The sequence below is a fragment of the Alexandromys fortis genome, unplaced genomic scaffold (genome assembly GCF_014885135.2).
Source record: "Alexandromys fortis isolate MF-2015 unplaced genomic scaffold, M_Fortis_MF-2015_v1.1 scaffold_0, whole genome shotgun sequence".
In the NCBI taxonomy this organism is placed as follows: Eukaryota; Metazoa; Chordata; class Mammalia; order Rodentia; family Cricetidae; genus Alexandromys; species Alexandromys fortis.
Window position 1 is genome coordinate 30,561,780 of NW_026067949.1, and position 23,610 is coordinate 30,585,389.

Consider the following 23,610-nt stretch of genomic DNA (forward strand, 5'->3'; position numbering starts at 1 on the left):
ACAATTATGAAAAAAAATGTGGCACAGGGTAAGGAGAAGATGGAGAGTTCTGATTTTAAGTAGAGGATAAAACTACCTGACAGAGATGGAAAATGAAAAGGGCCTAGATTCTGGGTATTAGAAGCAAGTGTCCATAAAAAGGAGCTAGCCAGTACAAAGGGCCTAGGTCAGAAGCACACTTAGAATAATCAGGAAGTGGAAAGGAAGCCAGTGTAATTAGAACAAGACAAGGGAGCAGAAGTAAGAAAGAAGTCAGAGACCGTACACAGGGTAGGTCAGGTTAGGGAGAGTCTTGCAGCTATAGAAAGGACTCTAAAGGGGATGAGGTGCCAGAGATAAAGTGAGAGACAGCTAAATTCTATTTCGCAAGTACCATTGATAGTGCAGATGTGCCCACCAGGGGGGCTGTAAAGGGAAAAGGCACGGAGTGTAAAAGGGAAAAGTAGCAAGTTTAAGGCACAAGACACAAGGGAAGCACACAACAAAAGTTCTGTTTCAAGACAGAACTAAGGCTGGCTTGACACAACAACGGATACAGAGAAAGACATCTAAGGTGTCAAATTTTTTAGTCTATGGGACACTGTGCTGGCTAGTTTTCTATAAATTTGACATAAGCTAGTGTCATCTGGGAAGAGGAAACCTCAACTGAGAAAATGGGCCCCATCGGATTGGCCTGTAGGCACACCTGTGAGGCATTTTCTTCGCTAACGATTAATGTGGGAGGGCCCAGCTCCCAGTAGGTGACGTGGAAAGCGCCATCCCTAGGCAGGTAGGTGGTCCTGGATTGTGTCGGAGAGCAGGCTGAGGAAGCCAGTAAGCAGCATTCCTCCATGGTCTCCGTTCCGTTTCTACCTCCAGGTTCCTGCCTCAGCTTCCCGAAAAGATGAACTCTATCTAACTTGTAAACCAAATAAATCTTTTCCCCTGTAAGTTCCTTTTGGTCATGGTTTTTAATCACAACAACAGACAACAAACTAGAATAAGCGCCCACAGGCAGTAGCTAATAACCACCACTCCAGAGGATCCAACACCCTCTTCTAACCTCTTCGGGCACCCACACATTCGTGGAAGGCACTCATACACACACACACACACACCTAAATCTTTTGGAGAATTATTATTATTATTATTTGGTTTTTCGAGACAGGGTTTCTCTGTGGCTTTGGAGCCTGTCCTGGCACTAGCTCTGTAGACCAGGCTGGTCTTGAACTCACAGAGATCCGCCTGCCTCTGCCTCCCGAGTGCTGGGATTAAAGGCGAGCACCACCATCGCCCGGCCCGAGAATTATTATTTTTTTAGTCTAAATAAAACCAATGTTGGCTCTCCCATTAACGGAGAACAGGAAAGCTACTGGAAAGTAGCTTTAAACAGAGAATTACGTATTCAGTTTAGATAAGAGAAGCTCTAACTTGACTCTTCTTTAGACAGCCAACCTGCAGGAAGGCAGAGTCACAGAATTTTACCTTGCATACCTATGACAAGACCTATGCACATATGAGCTAGAGATTTCAGACACAAACTAAACATGTGGCTCATAAAGACAGTAAATGAAGACAGAAATTTTTTTCTAATGTTGGACTTTGAACTCAATGGAATCAGATTTTTAGTTATTTTTGGAGATGAAATTGTAACTATGGAAGAAATTAACAGGCCTTGCTGTCTATAAAACATGCTTTAATTTACTAGCCATCTCCGTATGTGAGTATCAGTACAGCCCAACAAGGACTTACAGAAGATATAAACCCTGCAGTTGGACAGAAGGACGGACACACACACGAGAGAGAGACAGAAAGAGAGAGACAGAGACAGAGAGAGACAGAGACAGAGAGACAGAGACAGAGAGAGAGACAGAGACAGAGACAGAGAGAGAGAAAGCAGCACTCTGGGGGCTGAGGCAAGAAGCTTGAGCTTCAAGTCAGAGTAGGCTACAAAAGGAGACACACTCACGGGGACACACACATACATGTTACCTAAACTCCTCAAGATATGGTTATTTCAAACTTTCCTGGGCCAGTCCTCTAGTCCAGGCTAGCTTCCTATCTGGGACTGCATGCATAGTCACTACACCTGAATTAAGAGTCCTGAGTCTATGGCTAGCCTCATGCTCAGCTCAGGGCTTGTAACCTAGTAGTAATATAAACTCAAGGTGTCTCTCAAATTAAAAAATCCATTTTTAGAGAAGTATTACTTAAGTTATTGTTTAGAATATTATTTATCAATATAAATAAGTAGGCACTATTTATTTTTACCTATTTAATCCCTGTATTCTTCTTAGCCAGTCATGTAAAAATTATTACTCAATTTCACATCTCTGAGTAAGCACCAATCTAACGCCAAATTCTGAATTCAAATCATACATAAATTTTCAAATTACTACAGTACAACCGAAACCCCAACTCATCACATGTTTTTCCTCTGTTTCATTTTCTGGGGAAGGGCATGCCACAGTGCACAGGTGCTGTCAGGACAGTTCTGTGGACTGGTTCTTTCTTTCCACCTCTGCATGGCTCCAGGACTCAGGGATCAATTCCAGTCGCCAGTCTTGTGCAATAAAGGCTTCCACTCATTGAGTCACTAACCGCCTCTGTACTTCTCATTTCTTCAAGAAAGTTTCCCCACTAAAACAGTAGTTGTCCTGCTAAAACACTTAGCTTTTCTTCTCCCTTCATAGACTCCATCAAACTAATTTCCTGTGTCATTTATTTTGTTGAAGTTTATTTTCTTTCTCTTTTCTTTTCTTTTCTTTTTTTTTTTTTAAAATAAGACAGGATTTCTCTACATAGTCACAGCTGGCCTGAAACTCACTATATACCTACCAGTCTGGCCCCAAACTCAACAGAGTTCTTCTGCCTGTTGGCCTCTGTCTGAGTACTGGGATTAAAGGCCTGTGCCACTACGCCAGGCTTCTGAAGTTTACTTCTTAACAAATAAATGACACAACTTATGTTAGAAATCAAAGATGATGCCCACTCTAGGAAAGCCTAGAGTCTGATTCAGATCTAGAATGAGTACAAAATAAGGCATACTAATAACTGTTAGGTTACCCAGCTAATACAAGCTTTGATTTACTTTTTAAATTATTTTCTTTAACTTTTAAAAATTCTTTTATACTGACACATTCCTTAAGAGTTATCATTCTAGCCGGGTGGTGGGGGTGCATACATTTAATCCTGGTACTCAGGAGACAGAGGTGGACAGATCTCTGTGAGTTCAAGGCCAGCCTAGTCTACTAGAGCTAGTTCTAGGACAGGCTCCAAAACTACAGAGAAACCCTATCTCGAAAAATCATTTAAAAAAAAAATGAAATAGGGGCTGGAGAGATGGTTCGGTGATTAAGAGCATTGGCTACTCTTCCAGAAGACCTGGATTCAATTCCCAGCACCCACACAGAAGCTCACAACTGTCTATAATTTCAGTTCCAGGGGATCTGATACCCTCACACAGACATACATACAGGTAAATCAATGTACATAAAATAAAAATAGGTAATTTTTTAAAATTAGAAATATTGAACAGCAAAAGCAAGCATACAGGTAGATCTGACTCTTTTCAGTCTGACCTGGATTAAAGATGACACTCATCTGTTTATAATACCATTTGCTTTCAAAGGGACAGGGGAAGTTGTTTTAACTTTTTAGCTAAGAAGGGAGTAAGTTGACATGTTTTACAATGATTTTTAATTGCTTAAAGATTTGTTTATTTTACTTTTGTGTATGAGTGCTTTGCCAGCATGTATGTCTGTGCCCCAACGGCATGCCTAGGGCTAATGGAAGTCAGAACAAGCTGTTGGAGCCTCTGTGTAACTGGAATTACGGATGGCTGCAAGCTACCACGTGGGCGCTGGGAACTGAACCCAGTCCTCTGTAAGAGCAACAAATGCCATCACTCCAGCCCAGTAAATTAGATTTACTATAATTATTAATAGTTTTTCCTGTTTATACTTATAAAGGAAAGGAAAATGAAGTACATTCAACAGTTACAATAGTGTATGAACACTAATTACAAAAACCTTTGCAGGTGCAACTCTGCTATACAGTCTAGGACGCCTGGTATTATGTACAATGGCCACAGTTTTACAGTAACATACAAATCTTTATCACCACAAAACGGGCTTGTGTTTTCACTGCACGGAGATTCTTATATATACAAGTTGTTTCACAATTTAAAAAGACTTAACTAAATGAACCACTGTTTGGTTTGAAAATGGCAATGCTGATTTTTTTAAATTATTTATTTATTTTAATTTCATATGTATTGATGTTTTGCCTGTATGGATGGATGTCTGTGTGAGGGTGTCGGGTCTCCCAGAACTGAAGTTACAGAAACTATGAGCTACCATGTGGGTGCTGGGAACTGAACCCAGGTCCTCTAGAAGAACAGCCAGAGTTCTTAACCACTGAGCCATCTCTCTAGCCCCAATGCTAATTTCTTAATGCAGTTATCTTTTATACACATCTTTCTCAAAGTAGAAAACTACCTGAGAAAGGCAATAATTAATAAAGGCTGGTATTCCCCGGGCACAGCAACACACTGGCACATTCTTTGCATACATTATCTCATTTAACCCTTGTCTGAACATAGCTATCATGTGAACGAGAGAGACATAGAAGGGAACTTATGTAAGAAGTGGCAGGTGAAGGTCCCAATCAAACTATCAGAAGAAGTGTCTGAGGAAGATCACAAACATATTAAGGCTACTATAAGTAAACACCACTATCACCAGTGTCTGCAGCAGAGATCCTGGCTACAAATCAGAATCGCCCCCAAGCCCATCATGTACCAGAGCCTCATTCATATGTGGACCACTGGCCTGGAGAAAGGGTGGAGCAAGAGCTGGGGCTTCCTGGACGGTTTTAATGGGCAGATAAACTAGACTAAATGAATCACTGTGAACTTGCAAACGGAAGTACTTATTTATAATACTGATAATAATAAAGAAGCTAGTGCTTATTGAGCAAAATGCCAGGTGATTCTAACAGAAAGATAAGATGAAAAACCACTAATAATTATTTTCCACTCTGTTAACCACTCCAAACAGTTAACTACAATCAAAATCTACTACCATTTGAGCACTTTGCCTATTCTAGTTCCCCAAAAAGTGTTTAGATTTCCTTCTTGAAAAGAGACATTGCAACTGTACTTGAACCTTTCTGTTGCGCTGTTCTGAACCCTGGACAAACACTCTACCACTGTGCTTCATCCCCAGGCCTAGCTGCACCGTTGTAATAGAATTCTGTCATCTCTGATTTGACATGCGGATTTTAAGGACAATCACTGACAACATGAAAAAGTTTGGAAATCCTTTTGAGCCAGCATCTCTCTAAATAACCCTGTCTGGCCTGTAACTCACAGATCTACCTCCCTTTGCCTCTAGAGTGCTGGGATTAGACACATGCCACCACGTTCTTTGATTGTTTGTAACTGCTTCTTAAAGCACCCATAGTCCTTAAGTTTAAGACAAGAAGAAAAAAGTCCTAAAGAGTCCAACTAAAAATTAAATAGCAGGTTATGACACTAAAAACACTGTGATATACATTTAAGTTGTATTATTCACAATTGGCTATATTCCTTAATTAAGCATATGATGACAGTTAAAACAGAGCTGTTATTATGGTGCAAGTTCCATCTCCTCATCCAGGTACTGGGACAATGATTATGCAGTGTTTTTACTCTGTTCAGTCACCTAAACACACACTTAGCAGGTGCTAAGAAACCAAAGCATTACATAAGCATATCCCGACAACAGCATGGCTAGTCAGTATGACTGCTCTCAACCGCACTGAGAAAGGCCGGCAATCGGCTGAGGAGTCGCAGTGTGCCCCTGACTTATTCACAGCACATCCCACTCACCCTACATCACAACACAACGAAGTGCTCCAGACATCTTCAGACTCGCTGCCTTTTTCTAGCACTGATAAAGCGATCTGCAAGTACAGGAAGTCTGCGCTTAAAAGTCATAAGTTAAAAGTCATAGGACTTTTAACCAGCGATATCAGCTGCGAAAGAGTATCAATACCCCAAGTTGGCCAAACTCCGGACTTATCAGGGAAATGATACAAAACTTAAAAAACTTCCTCCTTCCGGACAGGTCATTATTTGCTTCAAGTCTACACATTCCTTTATTAGTCATGACCTTTCAGGGTGCTTTCATCCTTTATTGTTTGAATAATATTGAACTTTTGATGTTGCTAAGAAGCCTTACAGGAAGAACCCTTATCAGACATGAAGCCAACCTAGAGTCCGTGCCCCAAAGCAGAACGATTACAGGAAACTCAGTACTTGCGACTCGTTGCAAACATGTATCTATCTGCCTACTTTTATGTCCACCTGTCTATTTCTATTATATATAAAGGCAGAAACTTGAATTAGTTTTGCAGAAATTTACTCTTAGGGAACTGGGAAATCCTGTGTGTATACGTGTGAGAGGCACACACGACAGTAAACCTCATTTACCAATTGCCACTGGGGTCTTACATCCCCCATCTGACCTCTGAGCCATATGTCAATAGACGGTAAGGCACAGTCCCAAAGAATAACGGGGGAAGGGGAGGTTTACAAAGGTGGATCCCACAAAATGTATATGCACTTCCATCCCTATGCTGAAGGGATGGCCCATAAAGCAGACCATCTTCCTTCCCTGCTGGGATCCCACACATCCTCTGGACCGTGGGGCCTGCTACAGGGCTGTGGGAAGGAGGGAAGACAGTGTCTGTCCCCACTTGGGAGTCCTAAACAAATGGAAACAGAGCAAGTTCTCACTTCCTGGTCGCAGGCGTTTCCAGAAGGCCCCCGTCCCGCGCCAGTCACCGGGGACGGGGGTTCGAGGAAGGAAGACCCCGAGGGGTACTGGGGCCCACCCAGCCCGCCCAGCCCGCGCCTCCCGTCCTCGTCCCAGTCCTCGCAGGGCCTTACACGGTGACGTGACCGGAGCCGCGGACCACCACCGGGTCGGGCGAGTACTTCAGCAGCTGCTCCTCCAGGGCCCGCTCCTCGTCCTCCTCCTCCTCGTAGATCTCATCGAAATCCGCCATCCCGCGCCTGCGAGCCCCCCGCCCGGGGCCCTGGCTCTGGAGCGGCCGCGGGGAACGGCTGGCGAGGCTGCGGGCGCGGAGGCCGCGGAGCTGGCGCTCGGCAGGGTCGGCTCTGGCTACTGAGGAGACCCGGTCCCGGCCGCCGCCGCCGCCGCCATTACCGTGGGCAGGAACAACAACACAATGTCAACATCCGCCGGGGCCGCCACCCCCGCCAGCGCCGCCGCCGCCACTGCCGCCGCAACTCCGGCAACCACAGCAACAGCCAGAGCCACCCGCAGCAGGAGCAGCCGGCTACCGCATCGCGAGACTTCCCGGGAGCGCGGGCGGGCGGGCGAGCGTGGGCGCGCTGGCGGGCGCGAGGGTGGGCGGGCGCGCGCACGCGAGAGGCCTCGCGCGCTCCCGGGACGCCGGCCTCTTCCTCGGCTTCCACCCGGCGCGGCCCCGCCCCCAGGCTCCCGGGTCAGCAACCCGGAAGGCGGCGTCGGTGAGGACCCGGGCGATGACCCCGACTCGACTCCGAAAGCCAAGCTGAAGTAATCTCTAGCCCAAACAACGACCGCGGGCGAAGCCCCTGGCTGGAAGAGACAATGTCTCTTGCGTGGGACTGCCGGCTTTAATCATCTGATCTCGATTTTTGTCTGTGTACTTAGGACACGATGCGAACCAAAGTTGGTTGACTTTCCCAACTTGAGAGAAACGGAACAGTGTGTTCTTGTCAGTTCTATCTGATTTTTCAAAAATCTCTAAAGTCAAATATCTTGTCCTTGTAGCCTCTCAAGTACAATCCCAGGTATTTAAAAAAAAAAAAAAAAAGAGAGAGAGAGAGAGAAGAAAACAAGAAATCTCACCATCATACTATAAAACAAAGTTGACACATTGCACATTGTGCGGGCTCCAATTAAGAAAATGCAGTTCTATGCCTAAACTCCCTTACGAAAGATATTCTGTTCTCTTCCATTGAAACCTTACCAGTTTCCTCCACAAGAGAGGAGGAAAAGGGGGGGGGGGGGGAGGGAGGGGAGAGGAGAAGGAGAAAAAGGGGAGGAGGAGCAGATGGCTTAATGGATGGGTCACCTTGGACTTGGTTTCATAATCAAGAGTCTGCCAGGCATACAAACAGCACAGGGACAGGAATCCTAAGGACAAAATGGACAATGAAGTAATGAGAGTTTATCTCTGGACAGGGGTGGAAAGAATAGTTGGTACTGGATCCGGCAGACTGGTCGCCACATAGCCCACATAGCGTTCACACCCTTGAAGTTCATTTACGGGTCTTTGTCCAAGCAGAAGATGTCCAAAGGTTAACGTGGGTGGTGAGAGATTCCAAACAACTAAATACTGGGAAGAGTTGAAGAAAATGGGCTGTGAGCTAGAAAGGGAAAAGCAGTTGATGTGCCAGACCAACTTCCAGATTTAGTCATTCTTCCAATAAACACTGAGCCAGCTATGTGGCAGGCAGGCTGTGTGTGTGTGTGTGTGTGTGTGTGTGTGTGTGTGTGTGTGTGTGTGTGTAGTCCCTGGCAGTAACATCTGTCAGGAAGGCAAGCAATTGTAATTCTCTGTCAGGTGTTCAGAGGGTAAGCCAAGGTCTCCAAAGGAGGCAGCTTGGTTTGGTAGTTTTGAAGCCCAACCTTGGCTCTCAGCCTATGACTTGCTATGTGACGCTGGACAAGTCATTTAACTTGTTGGTCTTTTCTCTGTAACAGGGAGGCAAAGGCGGGGAATGATGGCACACATCTATAAAACCCTAGCAGCTGGGAGACAGAAGCAGGAACATCGGCAATTAAAAGTCACTCTGGGGGCTGGAGGGATGGTCCGGTGGTTCAGAACACTGGCTGCTCTCTTCCAGAGGACTCAGGTTCAATTCCTAGCACCTACATGGCAGCTTGCAAATTGTCTGTAACTTCAGTTCCAGGGGATCTGACCCTTTTACACCAGTGCACATAAAATAAAAATTAAGAAAAAAAAAGAAAGTCACTCCATATAGCCAGTTTGAAGCCAGATTGGACTCCAATAGACCCTTGTCTCTAAAATAAAATGGAGATAACAGTACCCCCACCCCCGCTACTTGGCAGATTGTCCTGATACATGTGGAATGCTTGAAGAGAGCCTGGCACGTAGTGAACAGTTATGGGCAGCATTCCTGATTCTCCCCAGCTTCTCCACTATGAAGATCACCGCAATCCTTCCGCATTGTGTAATGTTTTGGTGTCTGTGATGTATCCCTAGTTTCGGAGACCCTGTGTGAACTTTCTCTTCGTTCCATGTGCATTTAATGGCCTCAATCAGGACTTCAACTCCAACCCATTAGTTGCAGCAAGCTCCTGAACTTCCTCCTTGACATTAACCAAGAGACCAGTGGCTACACTCAGAGGACTGGCTGCAAACAGGAGGGAGGAACAGGAGTAAATAGGCCTGTTCCCATCTGGGTCCACACCCTTCATGCTGTGTGTGACCCAGGATTCACCTGCCAGTACAGAACTTTCCAAGGACAGACGGATGGACGGAGGAAACTGTAACAGCCCCTTCCTTCTCCAGCATGCTCCCCAGACCCGGCCTTGGAGGAAGAGCTCCATGTTTTCTGAATGGAGATGTCTCATGGCCGGCATGATTGCAGAACCCTGGAAGTCACCTGGGCATCAGAGGACTTGCAGGGACCTCACTCTCAGCACTGGCGCTGTGTGGGAGAAGCGCTCTTCCTGGACTCGTCAGGGATCATTCTAACTCCCACTGCCTAGGCGGAAAGAGGAGCTGCTTTTCTTCTTCTCGACTCTTCTGTGCCCTGTTCTGCAAACCCTACCCGTGTCAGACAAAGGGTGTGGGACCTGGGAATAAGGCCAAGAGGGCGAGGAAAGATGAGTCAAGCATTTCTCTATAATAGTTGACATCATGATTCCAAGCCCCACCCACAACTGCCAGGATTGTTTTCTGCCAGACTACTTCCTCCACCTTGCCAGAGGGTGAACCAATCTTTTCCATATTCCCCCCTCTACTCAAGAGTTCTGCGCCCCCAGTACCCACCCTGCCTACGTTTCCGTCCTATGGAGTTCTTCTTCGTACCTCCTCAGGCCCACAGTTGCCTTCAGAACAATGGCTCAAAGCAAATAGAGCAACATCTCAGTGACTCCAAGAGGCAAAACTTGAGGTGCTGCTTGGGGGAGCATGGGGGTGAGACGGCATCTCACTTTATAGCCCAGGCTGGCCTGGAACTTGTCCTCAAACTTGTGGCAATCCTCCTGTCTCATCCTTCCAGATGGTGGCATCCACTCCTTACTCCTAGATTTTTTTTTTCACTTTGAGGCAGGAACAAGGCCCTCCCCCCCTACATTTAGACTGACCAAGATATCCCTCAAAAAGAATGGGCCCTAAAAAGCCAGTTCAAGCACTAGGGATAAATACTGGGCCCACTGCCTGGCCCCACAGACTGCCTAAGCCACACAACTGTTACCTACATTCAGACAGCCTAGTTTGGTCCTATGCAGGTTCCCCTGCTATCAGTCTGGAATCACTCTGGAAACAGCTCAGGTCAGCTGTTTCAGTGGGCATCCCCATCATGGTCTTGACCCTTTTACTCATATTATTGCTCCTCCCTTTCTTTTACTGGTCTCCTGAAGCTCGGTTCAGTGCTTAGCCGTGAATCTCTGCATCTGCTTCCATCAGTTGCTGGGTGAAGGTTCTATGATGACAATTAAGGTAGTCATCAATCTGATTATAGGGAAGGTCAGTTCAAGCACCCTCTCCACTACTGCTTAGGGTCTTAGGTGGGGTCATCCTTGTAGATTCCTAGGAATTTCCCTGGTGTTAGGTCCTCCAACTAGTCCAGTAGTGGTGGTGCAGGGTGGTGGCTCATATCTTTAATTTCAGCACTCAGGAGGCGGAGGCAGGAAGATCTTTGAGTTCTAGGTCACCCTGGTCTACAGAGTGAGTTCCAGGACAGTCAAGGCTACACAGAGAAACCCTGTAGTCAGACTTTCTTTGGTACTTCCATTATTGGGAAATAATGACACAGAGACTTATCATTACTATAAAAGCTTGGCCTTTATCTTATATTTATTCACAACTAGCTCTTATAATTTAAATTAATTGTTTTTATTAATCTACGTTCTGCCATGTGGCTTTTACCTCTCTTCCAATGTGTACATCCAGCTTCCTCAGTGTCTCATTGGCATCTCTCATAGGCCTAGATTCATCCTGAGTTCCTATCTCTTCCCAGAAATCCTCCCTATTCTCTCCTGCCTAGCTATTGGCCATTCAGCTCTTTATCAAACCAATCACAGTGACACATCTTCACATGGTGTAAACAAATATCCTGCAACAAAACCCTATCTTGAAACCTCATCCCACCCCCAAAAAAGACCTCCAACTTTTGTTGGAACACAGCTGAGTAGCCTTAGACACATTTATCATAAATATTTCTTTTAATTTTCTGTGAATTGCTGTTTTTCTTTCATATATGTCTGTGTGAAGGTGTCAGGTCCCCTGGAACTGGAGTTACAGACAGCTATGAGCTGCCATGTGGGTGCTTGGAATTGAACCCAGGTCCTCTAGAAGAGGAGTCAGTGATCTTAACCTCTGAGCCATCTCTCCAGCCCCCATATTTATCTTTCTAAGATTCTTCACCCTGACTGGAACCTTTGTCATGGAGTTAGGAAGGACCAATGAGAAAATGCCGGTGTGGTGGGCTGAATTGTTTCCTTCCCGAAAATTCAGTTGCTGAAACTTTAGCTCTCACTTGTGATGAAGGCCTTAGGACAGGGGCTTGGGGAGCTACATGAGTTTAAAACTGATCCTAATGGCTGGATTTCCAGAATAGGATTCCTGCCTTGCTAGAGACAACAGAGACCCCACTCTCTTCCCCTCTGCCTTGTGAGAGGACAGCAAGCAGGGGGCCTGAAAGCCAGGAGAATGCTCTTCACTGGCTAGAGCCTTGGTCTTTGACTCTGTGCTCTCCAGACTAGAACTTTCTGATATTAAAACCACTCATTCCAGGTGGGCAGCCTCCTCACCCCTCCCACAACACTGTCCCAGGATTTCTATCACGCCCACTCTGGGGCTACCTGTCACCATGACTGACTAGGAAGCATCCTTTGGTGATCAATGAGGACTACAAAATAGGGAAAAAGAGCATCTGTTTCTTTATAATTTGGTGGCGACCCATGACCTGGAGTCCAAATTAACTGCCCAGGGGTGTCCAGATGTTAACAGACATGATGTCAGTGATTTCAGCATTCATGACTTGACCTGGGAGCACACAAATCAGGTGAACAAACCCACCTTGTGAAAGCCAGTGATGCTCAGTTTGATGCATCGCATCACAATAGTAAGAAGGAGAATTTGAATGTTTTGGTTCTGTCGGCAGAAAAACTGAAATAGAAATCAAGATCAACCATGCCCCACAACAGTGAGGAAGGAGAATTTGGGAAGTCTTGGCTCTGGCGGTGAGAAAATAGAAATAGAAATCAAGATCAACCATGCCCTACAATAGTGAGGAAGGAGAATATGGGAAGTCTTGGCTCTAGCAGTGAGAGAACAAATTGCAATCAAGATCAACCACGAAGAAATAAACAGGGCTTGTTCTAGTCCCTAGAGCCTTTGCATCATTGCGACAAAATCGACCACCAGTGATGTTCTTGATTTTGGCTACACAAAGCATGCTTCTAAACCAGATGCTTCTAGAGAGTGCATCAGAAGAAAGGCAAATCTCAGCAGGCACTTAGTTCTTCAGATGACGCCAGCATCTGCCTGTAGGACAGCAGTACAGCTCCAAAGGAAGGACAAGTGATGGGTGCAAAGACCAGCATGGCAGGACACACAGCTGTAGAGGCTGCCTGGCATCTGTCCTGGACAGTAGTGCATGATCAGAAACTTAAGATTCAAGATAGCTAGTCAAACACTTCTTCCAAACCAAGCCGCTTAGAAGCTGCTCCACAGTACTGAAATAGACTGCCTATTTCCCAGTCCTTACAGTGAGCTCATTCTCGCCTCAGGATCAACTGACCAGACTGCTGCCTCGTGGAATCTGAGTAATCTGAACCTCAAATTGCATCCCTTTGACTCACAGAAGGATGAGTGATCACCTCACAATAAGACTATCTCGGCTTCTGGTGGGGCTGATTGTAGATGAGGTGCCTAAGATTTAAGTGGAATTGGAGAAGAACAGCCCAGAGGATGCCAAAGATGGCCCACTGGAGTTGTTGATTATTCTTGGTGGTCATACTGCCAAGATTTCTGGATTCTCTTGGAATCCTAGTGAACCTTGGTTGATTTGTTCTGGATCAAGAGACAATATTGTGCAAGTGAGGCAGACTGTGATAACATTTATGATGTAAATGCCAGAGGATGAGGATCCTAGACATGCCTGCACTTGTGATTTTAGACACCCCCGCCCCCTTGTCTCCGAACCTTGAGATCAATTTAACACTGGTTTTGAGACTCAGACTTTGTTCAGCTATCACTTTAATATTATTAACCCAAACTGGGTGTTTTCTAATCTTTCCTAAAATTGTTTTTGGATTTCACATATATGAATGTTTACCAAATGTGTATCTATGCACCACATGTGTATAGTGCTCTCAGAGACCAAAGATAGCATCAGATCTCCAAAGACTAGAGAGCTAGACTAAGAACCGCTTAGAACTGAACGCAGGACCTCTGGAAGAGCAGCAAGTACCACTGAGCTTTCTCTCCAGTTCCTACTATCTAACTCTTACCTGGGGGACTTCATTCAACAGAGCCACAGACTTATATTTAAATTTTCTTAGAGAATCTTCTCGTAACAAACTCGGTAGTCTTTGACAATTTTGATACTATCTCCATTTTGGTTGACTTGTCTCATGATAAGGCCTGTTACTCTCCTTGAGTGTAAATGCTTTTAATGGAATAAATTGCTTTTCTATGTTAAAAAGAAAGTCACCATTCCAAGGACTACATGTTTTTGTCCTCACAAAACATATATAGGTCCAGATGTAGTGGTTCACACCTGTAATCCCAGAAATTAGGAAACTGAGGCAGGAGGATCAACAGTTCCAAATTGTCCTGGGCTATAAAGCAAGACAATAAAAACAAAAAGCAGCAGTAGCAAGCCTGTGAGTTAAAACCCCAGCGCAAAAGGTGCTAGCATTAGCAGGTAAGGCTGTCAGGAGGGGATTTGGTGGCGATGGCACAGCCCTCTGGAGGGGATGTTTGCCCTTAGATCATAGTCCCCAGGGAACTGACCCGTCCTTCCCCCACATGTGGACACAACAAGAGGACCGTCATCTACAAAGAAGGACGATACCATGTGTCGGAGATACTTTTCTATTATGTGACAAAGCATCATGACCATGCAACTCATAAAAGGGTTTAATCTGGGGCTTACGGTCCCAGAGTGTTAGAGTCCATATCCATCAGTGGAGAGCATGGCAGCAGGCGGGCAGTAGCCGAGAGCTTGCATCTGATCCACAAGCATGAGGCAGAAGGAGAAACTGAGAAATGGTGTGGATTTTTTTAAGCCTCAAAGCTCAGCTTTAATAAAGGTCGCTGTGGTGGTGGTGGTGGAGGAGGAGGAGGAGGAGGTGGTGGTGTTGGTAGAGATGGTGGTGGTAGAAGTGGTGTTGGTAGAGGTGGTGATGATGGTGGTGGAGACAGTGGAGGAGGTGGAGGTGGTGGTGGTAGAGGTGGTGATGGTGGTGGTGACAGTGGTGGTGGATATAGTGAAGGTGGTGGAGGTGGTGGAGGTGGTGGTGGTCGTAGGATTAGAACCAATACTTGAAGTATGTTTCTTCCCCATAAAATCTAAACACCAGTAAAGCCAGGTATGGTAGTACAAATATGTAATTCCAGGGCTCGGAAAATCAGGACAGGAGGATTGCAGCAAGTTCCAGGCCAACCAGGGATGCATAGCAAGCCTCTGTCTCAGAATAGCAAACAAGTGAAACACCAGACAGATATTTGGGTTACTTATGCCTTTATCTTCCCAACACCCAAAGGACAATTAAATTAGATTAATAAAATATAAAGTAGGTGGCTATGTGTATGAAATCATTTGCTTTCATTTTTCTGGGTCATCTCACACTATGTATACATATTTAATTCAAATCCTGTCTCCAAAATATATCATAAATCCAAAAATCCCATCGGATTCTTTTACGCTCCTTCAATGGTGCCTGATTAAAGATTATCTTATTTAAATCCAACACTATAAACAAAAATTCCAAGTTTTATTCATTTTTCTTCTCCATCATCTTTTAAGTTTACAGAATAATTTCTCAGATTATTCCTAGAACCCTAAACTCACAAAGCCTAGGAGCCATAAGCCATCTGGTCCACACTGTCCTTCCAAATCATGGATCAGAGCTACCTGAAGCTACACCAGAGGTGGAGGCAGGAGGATCCCAAGTTTGAGGCTAGTCTGAGCTACAGAGTAAGAGTCCCCATTTCAAAAAAGAAAACAAAAAGGGGGGCGCTGAGGCTGTGGCTCCAGTGGTAGGTTCCATTGGCCTAGCATGCATGAAGCTATTGGTCTGACCCCCAGTGCTGCATAAACACAGCGCGGTAATCCCAGTGCTCCAGAGGGGAGGGCCGGGGGCTCAATTCAAGGTACACACACACACACACACACCATACACACACAGGGTGGGGGGACTGAAGTACAACTAAAATCCAAAACTACTAATGTTTCTATGGTTTAAAATTTCTGTGAAAGGGGAACTGGAGAGATGGCTCAGTGGTTAAGAGTTCTTGCTGCTCTTCCAGTTGGACTGGAGTTCATTCCCGGCACCCACATGGCAGCTCACAACTGTCTGTAACTTCAGGTCTCACATGCATACGTGCAGGCCAAAATAAATCTTTAAAAAGTTTTTTTCATGTGTGAGAGAAAACAAATAGGAAGGGAAAATAAATGCAATTAATGAGAAGAGGAAGTTAACCATTTTTTCCTCAGTATACTGAAAAATTGTTAAGTGGTTATAATGGAATTCACGTGCCTCCTTAAATCCATCACAATCTCCGGATGATAGGTAAGACAATGGCATCAAGCGTGGTATGAATGTCTAGAGATCCAGCACTTAGTACAGGAAAGGGGGAGGAGCTGGCACTCAAGATAATTCTTGGCTATCTACCAAAGCCTAGGCTGACCTACAAGAGGTGTTGTTTCAATAACTGAAAGCCAGGTGTGGTAGAACAAGTCTTTAATTCCCAGTATTCGGGAGACAGAAGCAGGTGGATCTCTGAGTTCAAGGTTAGTCCTGACAGCAAGGCCTACACAGAGAAACCCTGCCTTGAAAACATTATAACAAAATAAAAATTTTAAAAGTTAAAAATCTATAAAAAAAAGTTAAAAAAAAACACCCAGATAACAGTTGATAACAGTTGTCCCCACACCTATTGTCCTCATCTGTGCTTAGGTCCGACTGTACTGCACTCATGGAGTTGTTGCAAGGGCCAATGAGATAACTTGTACACTCAATACCTGCTAGGAACCATTGATGGCGTTTTTTAATCTACGTGAGTAGGATACTAGAGAGAGAGAGGAAGGCATCAGTGTTTCCATGGTGATCATCCGACTCTGAGTCCTTTCCTTCAATTCTCTAACTGCCTCTTTCCCAAAACCTCACCATGATGGGTCCTGTTCCAAGCACCTACAAAGCTTTGTAGAAACACAAGATGTCAGGGCTTGGGAGACAGCTCAGTGGTTAAGAGTACTGGCTCTTCTGAAGAACCAGAGTTCACTCAGCACTCACATGGTGGTGCACACAACTGTCTGTAACTCCAGCTCCAGGGGACCTGGTATCCACACACGGGCAAAACCCCAATGTACATAATCAATCAATCAATCAATCTTAAAAAAAGAAAAAAGAAAAAGCAACATGTCAGGCTGCAGTGATGGCTCAACAGTTGAAAGCACTTGCTGTTTTTTTTTGCCGGGTTCAGTTCACATCACCCACATGATGGCTGCAACCATCATGTGACTCAAGTTTCAGGGGCCTGATGCTTTCTTCTGACTTCTGTGGGTACCCGGCAGGCACATGGTGCATGTACATACACAGAAGGAAAGCATTCATATACATAAAATAAAGTCTGAGAAAAGAATTTAACTTTTAAAAAAGGAACAGAGTAAGCTTCTGCAACAGCATCTCCCTTTCAGTCTTTCCTCTTCCTGTTCTGAGCAGAGCCATGCTGTGGGGCAGGGGGAGCCGGACCAGCAGTCACCGATTCAGACCTGCACCGCTGTCTGGCAATCTAAAGAGAATTCGGTGGCTGAACAGGAAAGAATGGTGAACCAGGCATTATCATTCTCCAACAATGAAATAAGCAGCTCACAATGTCTATAATAGCTTCATTCAGATAACAATATCCTGGTCACCTGAGAAATGTCTAGGAGGTTGTTTAGTTACCATGGTGATTAGCCTGTGAAAGAGTTCTCAGACATGCATTCTCTCAACGTACTCATAATTCCGATGAGGATGCTGCTCGCTCTGCTGATGATTCCAATGTGGTCCAAAGATCCCACTCTGCGAGTGGTTCGTCTCATTGGAAACCTCTTGACACCCCACTGCCCCCACTGGGGCCATTGCTTCAAGGTCATGTCACATGAGTAGCACCTCAGAGCGGCTGATCATCTGTGATAAAGTATGACTTTAGCTAAATCAGATACCACGGGACCCATCTATACCTTGTGACATCAGAATGTGACTCTATCCTGTCCTGTCTGATTTAAGATGCTTGAGGAATGACATTATTTGGAAAACGAATCCTAAATCAAAACATTTTTATATAATAATCTGGGATTAACTCAGAGTGCCGCCAATCTGTGTTTTTCCACATTGTTCATTTAAAGGAGCTTTTCTTCCTTCCTTCCTTCCTTCCTTTCTTTCTTTCTTTCTTTCTTTCTTTCTTTCTTTCTTTCTTTCTTTCTTTTTTTCACTCCTGTACTACTGGAAGGAGCTGATAGGCTTATGTCATCCTGGGTCCTATTACAGACACAAGTGAATTGTCTTCTCGGTAAACACCAGTGCCAAAGAGCAGACATTGATTTTTATTCTTATTGCAAGGTCATCAAAACTCCATTTTTGATTAGATTTTGATGGCTGGACTGAGCAGGACAGTTGATTCCGATTTCATTCGCTCAGGTCAGTTTCTGCCGTGAGGGATAATTCTATAATCATTTCAAATCCTTCGTTTGTTTTGGAATTATGATGAAAATGATATAGAAAGATTCTTCTTAACATAGTTTGGAATATTTATCTATATTGGGATTTACATTTTAATCTCTTATCAAATCTTTTCCCTCCTTTTTTTAAATAAAGAGACATAGCCCCCGCTGGCTTTAAATTACTTAGAAGCTAAGGAAGTCCTTGAACTCCTGCTTCTTCTGCCTCCTAGTGCTGTCTCCATACTCATTGCTGCACTCAACAGTAAGACCTTTGTGGCTGGGCTGTGGTGGCTCACACCTTTCATCCCAGTCCTCCCAGGAGGCAGAGTCAGTAGTTCGAGGCCAGGCTGGTCTACAGAGCGAGCTGCAGGACAGGCTCCAAAGCTACAGAGAAACCCTGTCTCAAAAAAACAAAATGAAGAAGAAGAAGAAGAAGAAGAGGAGGAGGAGGAGGAGGAGGAGGAGACTTATTAATTATTGCTTTTATATTTTAATACTTTATATTTTCCTATGTGACATCACGTCTCATGAGCTAGCTGGGTGACACGCTTGTGACATTAAATTACACAGCCGTGGAAATTTTGCTGTGAAGGTGTTAAAACTTCCCTTTCCAGAAAACCTGACTTTTATTTGTCACTTCCCGTTTCTTCTCCCATCTCTTCCTGTATCTTCTCTCCTCTGGTCTATTTCTTCCCTTTGACTGTTATTCTGAGATCTTTTTCTTTCTCTTCTTTTCTTTTACTAACAGTGTCAAAGGTGTTTTAATTGCCCACTGAAAATGATCTTAAAACTTACACTGCATGTCATCTTTGAGAATTAATATTTAAGAAAATTTCTTTTGCCCAACAATAGATCTTAAAATAAAAACAGGATTAAAAAGATCCTGGTGATTTGAGCACTTTTTTTTTATCTTTTCCGGGATATTATCGGTTGACAAGTCACCAACCGTCAACATTAATGTACACGAGGTGACAGATGTGTTAATTATTCACTGGGGTCGTCATTTCATACACACAAATGCCAGATCCACACGCGATGGTTTAAGTGTGTCTCCCAAAGAGACATGTATCAGAATCCTGACCCCTCTCTGGTGGTGTTACGGTGGGGGAACCTTTAAGACACTGGTTCTCAACTTGTGGGTCACGACCCCCATAGTGTTCACATATAGTTACATTAGGATTCATAACAGTAGCAAAATTACAGTGTGAAGTAACAACCAAATAATTCTATGATTAGATGTCATCACAGCACGAGGGACTGAATTAAAGGGTCACGGCATTAGGAAGGTTGAGAACCTCTGCTCTAAGAGGTGGAAGGTCATTGGCATTGCCACACTTGGAAGATAAGGAACAAAATGAATTCCCCTGGGAACCTGGAGATCCCTTCACACACTCGGCCTTCCCACACATAGCCCTTAGACCTGTTTTTCAGTAAAAGTGTGTCAAGGACCTCCAAAGATGTATGTCAAAATAAGACTCTTTTTGTTGTTTTCTGAGACAGGGTCTCCCTATGTTGCCCTGGCTGGCCTCGAATTCACTATGTAGACCACGCTGGCCTCAAACTCACAGAGATTTCCCCTAAAGGCACATGCCGCCACACCCAGCTCAAAATAAAGCCTCTCCACTTGAGCTGCCAGCCAGTACTCCACCCTCAGCCTCTCACCTTTAACTACGTAGTCAGCTACAGGTCTTGTTTTGTTTTGTATTACATTTGCTTGGGGCGTGCGGAGATCAAAAACAACTATCAGAAGTCTGCTCTCTCTTTCCACCCGGTGAGTTCTGGAGACTGAACTCAGATTGTCAGGTGTAGCAGCAATCACCTTTACCCTCTCAGCCACAGGGGGCTTTGCCCAGCCTTGTGTATTCTGATATGGCAACATAAAACGAAGTCTAATACACCGAAATTAACACATGGCATTTTTGTCATTTATACCTCAATAAAACTAGAAGAAAAAAGACATAAGCTTGAACCTAGTTTCTGCCTCTTAAATGGTCTCTTTTAACTTCAGCTTCCTCACCCACCAAAATAGAGGTAAGAGCTTCCTTACTTTTTTGTTGTTGTTTTTCAAGTCAGGGTTTCACTGTGTAGCCTTGGCTGTAGCTCATAGAACAGGCTGGCCTTGGACTCTGGCCTGCCTCTGGAGGTTAAACGTGCGTGCCACCCCTGCCCGGCTAGCTTCCTCACTAGCGTGGAGGTGGCAAACAAACGTCACGACAACAAACGCTTAGTGTGGTGTCTGCCACAGCAAACATTCGATGAATTACAGTGTCTAATCGTTGCTACTCTCATCTTAGATGCTTCATTTGGCCTAGTCAGAAGGCCTGTTCTGCTCATCCATCTCTTTAAGTGAAGTTGAGGACTAGTCTGAAAGATTGAAGCTATACCCTAGGCATACGCAAGAGCCCTTTGTGCCCGACTCAAGAAATGAACAATCATCCCCTCAGGATGCACTGTGGAGAGAGAAAACTGACAGTAGCCGACAGGCCACAGGGGAGTGGGGAATGACGGGAGGTTTTAGCATGAGGAAGAAAAGACATATAGAGAAGCTACGGTTTGGGGGCAATACTTCAAAGGTAAAATATGGGAGTGAGGAGAAGGCAGAAGCATGTTGAGTGAAGAAGGTATCCGTGAGATCACATGGGAAGGCAACTCCACAACCTCCGCAAACACGACTGCCTAGCTGACGTCAGGGCTTGATCTTCGCTTGATTTTATCTAAAGGCCAAGCTGTGGAGGGCAGCTACCCAGATGGCTCATGAAAAAACTGCCAGCTACCGCTGAGGGTAAATAGTGGCATTATATTTAATCATGTGCCATATTTCTCCCTCCGCTTCTCATCCACATAGGATCTCAAAGATGACTGATTTCTCTCTGGAGGTTGACAGGACAGACCATTCTGCAAGCACTTCAGCTTCCTCAGGGAAACAGGAGCAAACGTCCTATGACCTTGAATAGTCACAAAGGACTCTGACTCAGCCCCAGGAATCTAAGTAAGGTCAAGACAATTAGCCTGGGGACAGTCCTAACCACCAGGGTGCTCCACTCCTTAGAGTTCAGGCTTGCTCTGTTGTCAATCAGGGCCTTTGGATATAAAGTCGGCTCAGTCAGAAAATGTGTGAGGAACACGTGGAAAGGAACGTTTTGGGAAGAGAAGGAGGCAGGGAATCTGAATGCTGTTCCAGATTTCCCTTCTAAGTGCTATTTCTATAGGATGGGGAGAATGCTGCGGCCAACTGCCCAGGGCCCCTGGAGGCTCTTAGTAACGAGTCTACTCAGGCCAGGGCTTTCTAACTCCAATCCCACATTCACACTAACCTGTCTGATGGCTTGGTTGGCATCCCAGTCTATTCCAGGCCCCTACCAAGTGGGAAATACTGGATTACCCCTAGACAGACTCACCAAAAGATCACACAATTCCTGGAATCAGGAAAGTGAAACTGGAACAGACTCAATTTCCTTTCTTTTATAACTAAAAATTTTAGTTAGCATACAAAACAATGGGTTTCATTATGATATTTTCATGTAAAAAAATTGCATAATTCATATTCATCCCCCAACCCAGTTCTCAGAAAGCATGTTACATGTCAACTCCTGAACAGGTCTTGAGCCACAGAACCTTAAGACCCTTCCTAACATCAATCCAATCCTGGGTAAATTTGCCTTACCATTTCAAGTATGACATATAATTTAAACCCTTTAAGCCGCTGTCATATTTATTGCCAATCCCAATTTCTCTTAAAGTCAAATCTCTAGTTTCCAACTGCCGATATATAAATTAAAATTATCCTTAGTTCTTCTTTTTTTGAACAAAAATCATTATTTTTGTAAATGTGTATGCATGTTTGTTTCTGTGTGCTTTTGTACAGTTGAGTGCAGGTGTCTGCAGAGGCCAACGATTTTTGATTCCCTGGTAGCTGGAGTTACAAGTGGTTATGAGCCTCTTGATGTGGGAACTGAGGCAGAACTTATGCCTTTTGAAAGAGCAGTATGCAGTCTTAACCACTGAGCCAATTCTCCAGCACCATCCTTGGCTGTTCTTCAAATTCCAAGTACTTAAAACCAAATATTTTGGCGTCAGCAAGATGGCTCGGGAGGAAAAGGCATTTATCACCAAACCTGACAACCTGAGTTCAATCCCTGGAACCACGTGGAAGAAGAGAGCTAAGTATTCCGGGTGGTCCTCTGACCTCCACCCTCCTCCTGTGGCACGTCTGTGCTCTCCCATACCATGTATGGGAGAAGTAAAACCAATCACACAAACAGAAACCAAATACTTTGCCTTCTTCCTCTCCCCCAGCTCCACCCACAATCTCATCTGAAACGATGAAAACTTGCTCACCTTCTCTCCACAGCTAGGGTGTTTAACATCAAAGCTGTTTGTGAGCTAGAAACTCCAAACTCCACTGCTCATATCCCTTTCTGTCCTTCTGCTCCATCCAGTTGGTAGCCAGCGCCCACTGGTACAGACAACGGACCCCTGAATTTATCCCCACCACTGGTGAACGGCCATCTTATCTTCTCAAGTCTGGATTTCTGTATCATTTCCATCCTTTGCGATGACAAAGGTGTATAGATACGCCTCAACTTCAATGATCTGATTTACCCTTTTGAATTATTACTTATTTATTACGGGGCGGGGGACATGTGGCACAGAGCACATGAAGAACTCAGACGAGAACTTGTAGAGTCTTACTCTTTGTACTTTTTTTTAAGACATGGATTCTGACAACGAAACTCATGTCGTCAGACTTGTCCCTTTGAATGGACATTTTAAGACTCTCCCGTTGCCACAGTTACCTTCGTCTATAGAGTGTAAAGGAAGATGGCCTTGAACTCCTGATCCTTCTGCCTCCACCTCCTAAGTGCTGGCACTACAGGCGTGCACCCCATCCAGATTGCTTCCAGATGCTATCCACTTCACATAAAAATCCTTCCCATGCCCACTCAAATGCTTTGTGTCTGCCCCCAACAGCTCTTCCGTCTTCCTTCTCCTGCATGCAAATGCTCCAGCATGATACTCAGTCATGCTCTGGGCCTGTGCTCACTCTGGACCTTTGGCCTAGAATCTTCTTCTGCTGTTTCATTGTTTTTAATGTGAGCATTTCCTATGAATAACTTCCTGATGCCAGCAGGAAGAGAAACTGCTCTCCTCCTTGGCTCCTCCTTGGCTCCTCCTTGGCTCCTCCTTGGCTCCTCCTTGGCTCCTCCTTGGCTCTGTAAATTGATGTCTTCCATTAGCAGCCCCACTTAGAACCCCCTGATAACCGAGGTTATGTTGTAATCATCTGGCAGAGGCTGGTGAGTCCAGATACTTGGGCAGCTGCGGTTGGAAGGTCTCAAAGTTCAAGACCTGCCCAAGTGTGGGAGTTTAAACGCAATTGGCTCCCATAATCTCACAGGGAGTGGTACTATCAGGTGTGGCATTGTTGGAGTTGGTTTGGCCTT

The 23,610-nt window shown here is 44.8% G+C and overlaps 1 protein-coding gene and 1 pseudogene across 4 annotated transcripts in view; one reads left to right on the plus strand and one right to left on the minus strand.

Annotated features, from left to right (window-relative positions):
- Chic2 (cysteine rich hydrophobic domain 2) overlaps nt 1-7,364 on the minus strand; it is a 42,414-nt gene extending 35,050 nt beyond the window's left edge. For 2 of the 4 annotated variants that reach the window (XM_050150013.1, XM_050150012.1), the window contains exon 1: nt 6,914-7,364. In XM_050150013.1, the coding sequence (XP_050005970.1) occupies nt 6,914-7,032 (119 nt within the window). In that variant the 5' untranslated portion in view covers nt 7,033-7,364. The remainder of the gene's footprint in view (nt 1-6,913) is intronic. The other 2 variants (XM_050150015.1, XM_050150014.1) reach the window with 2 other exon arrangements.
- On the plus strand, nt 7,216-22,725 carry LOC126506268 (histone-binding protein RBBP4-like; annotated as a pseudogene).
- The last annotated feature ends 885 nt before the right edge of the window (nt 22,726-23,610 follow it).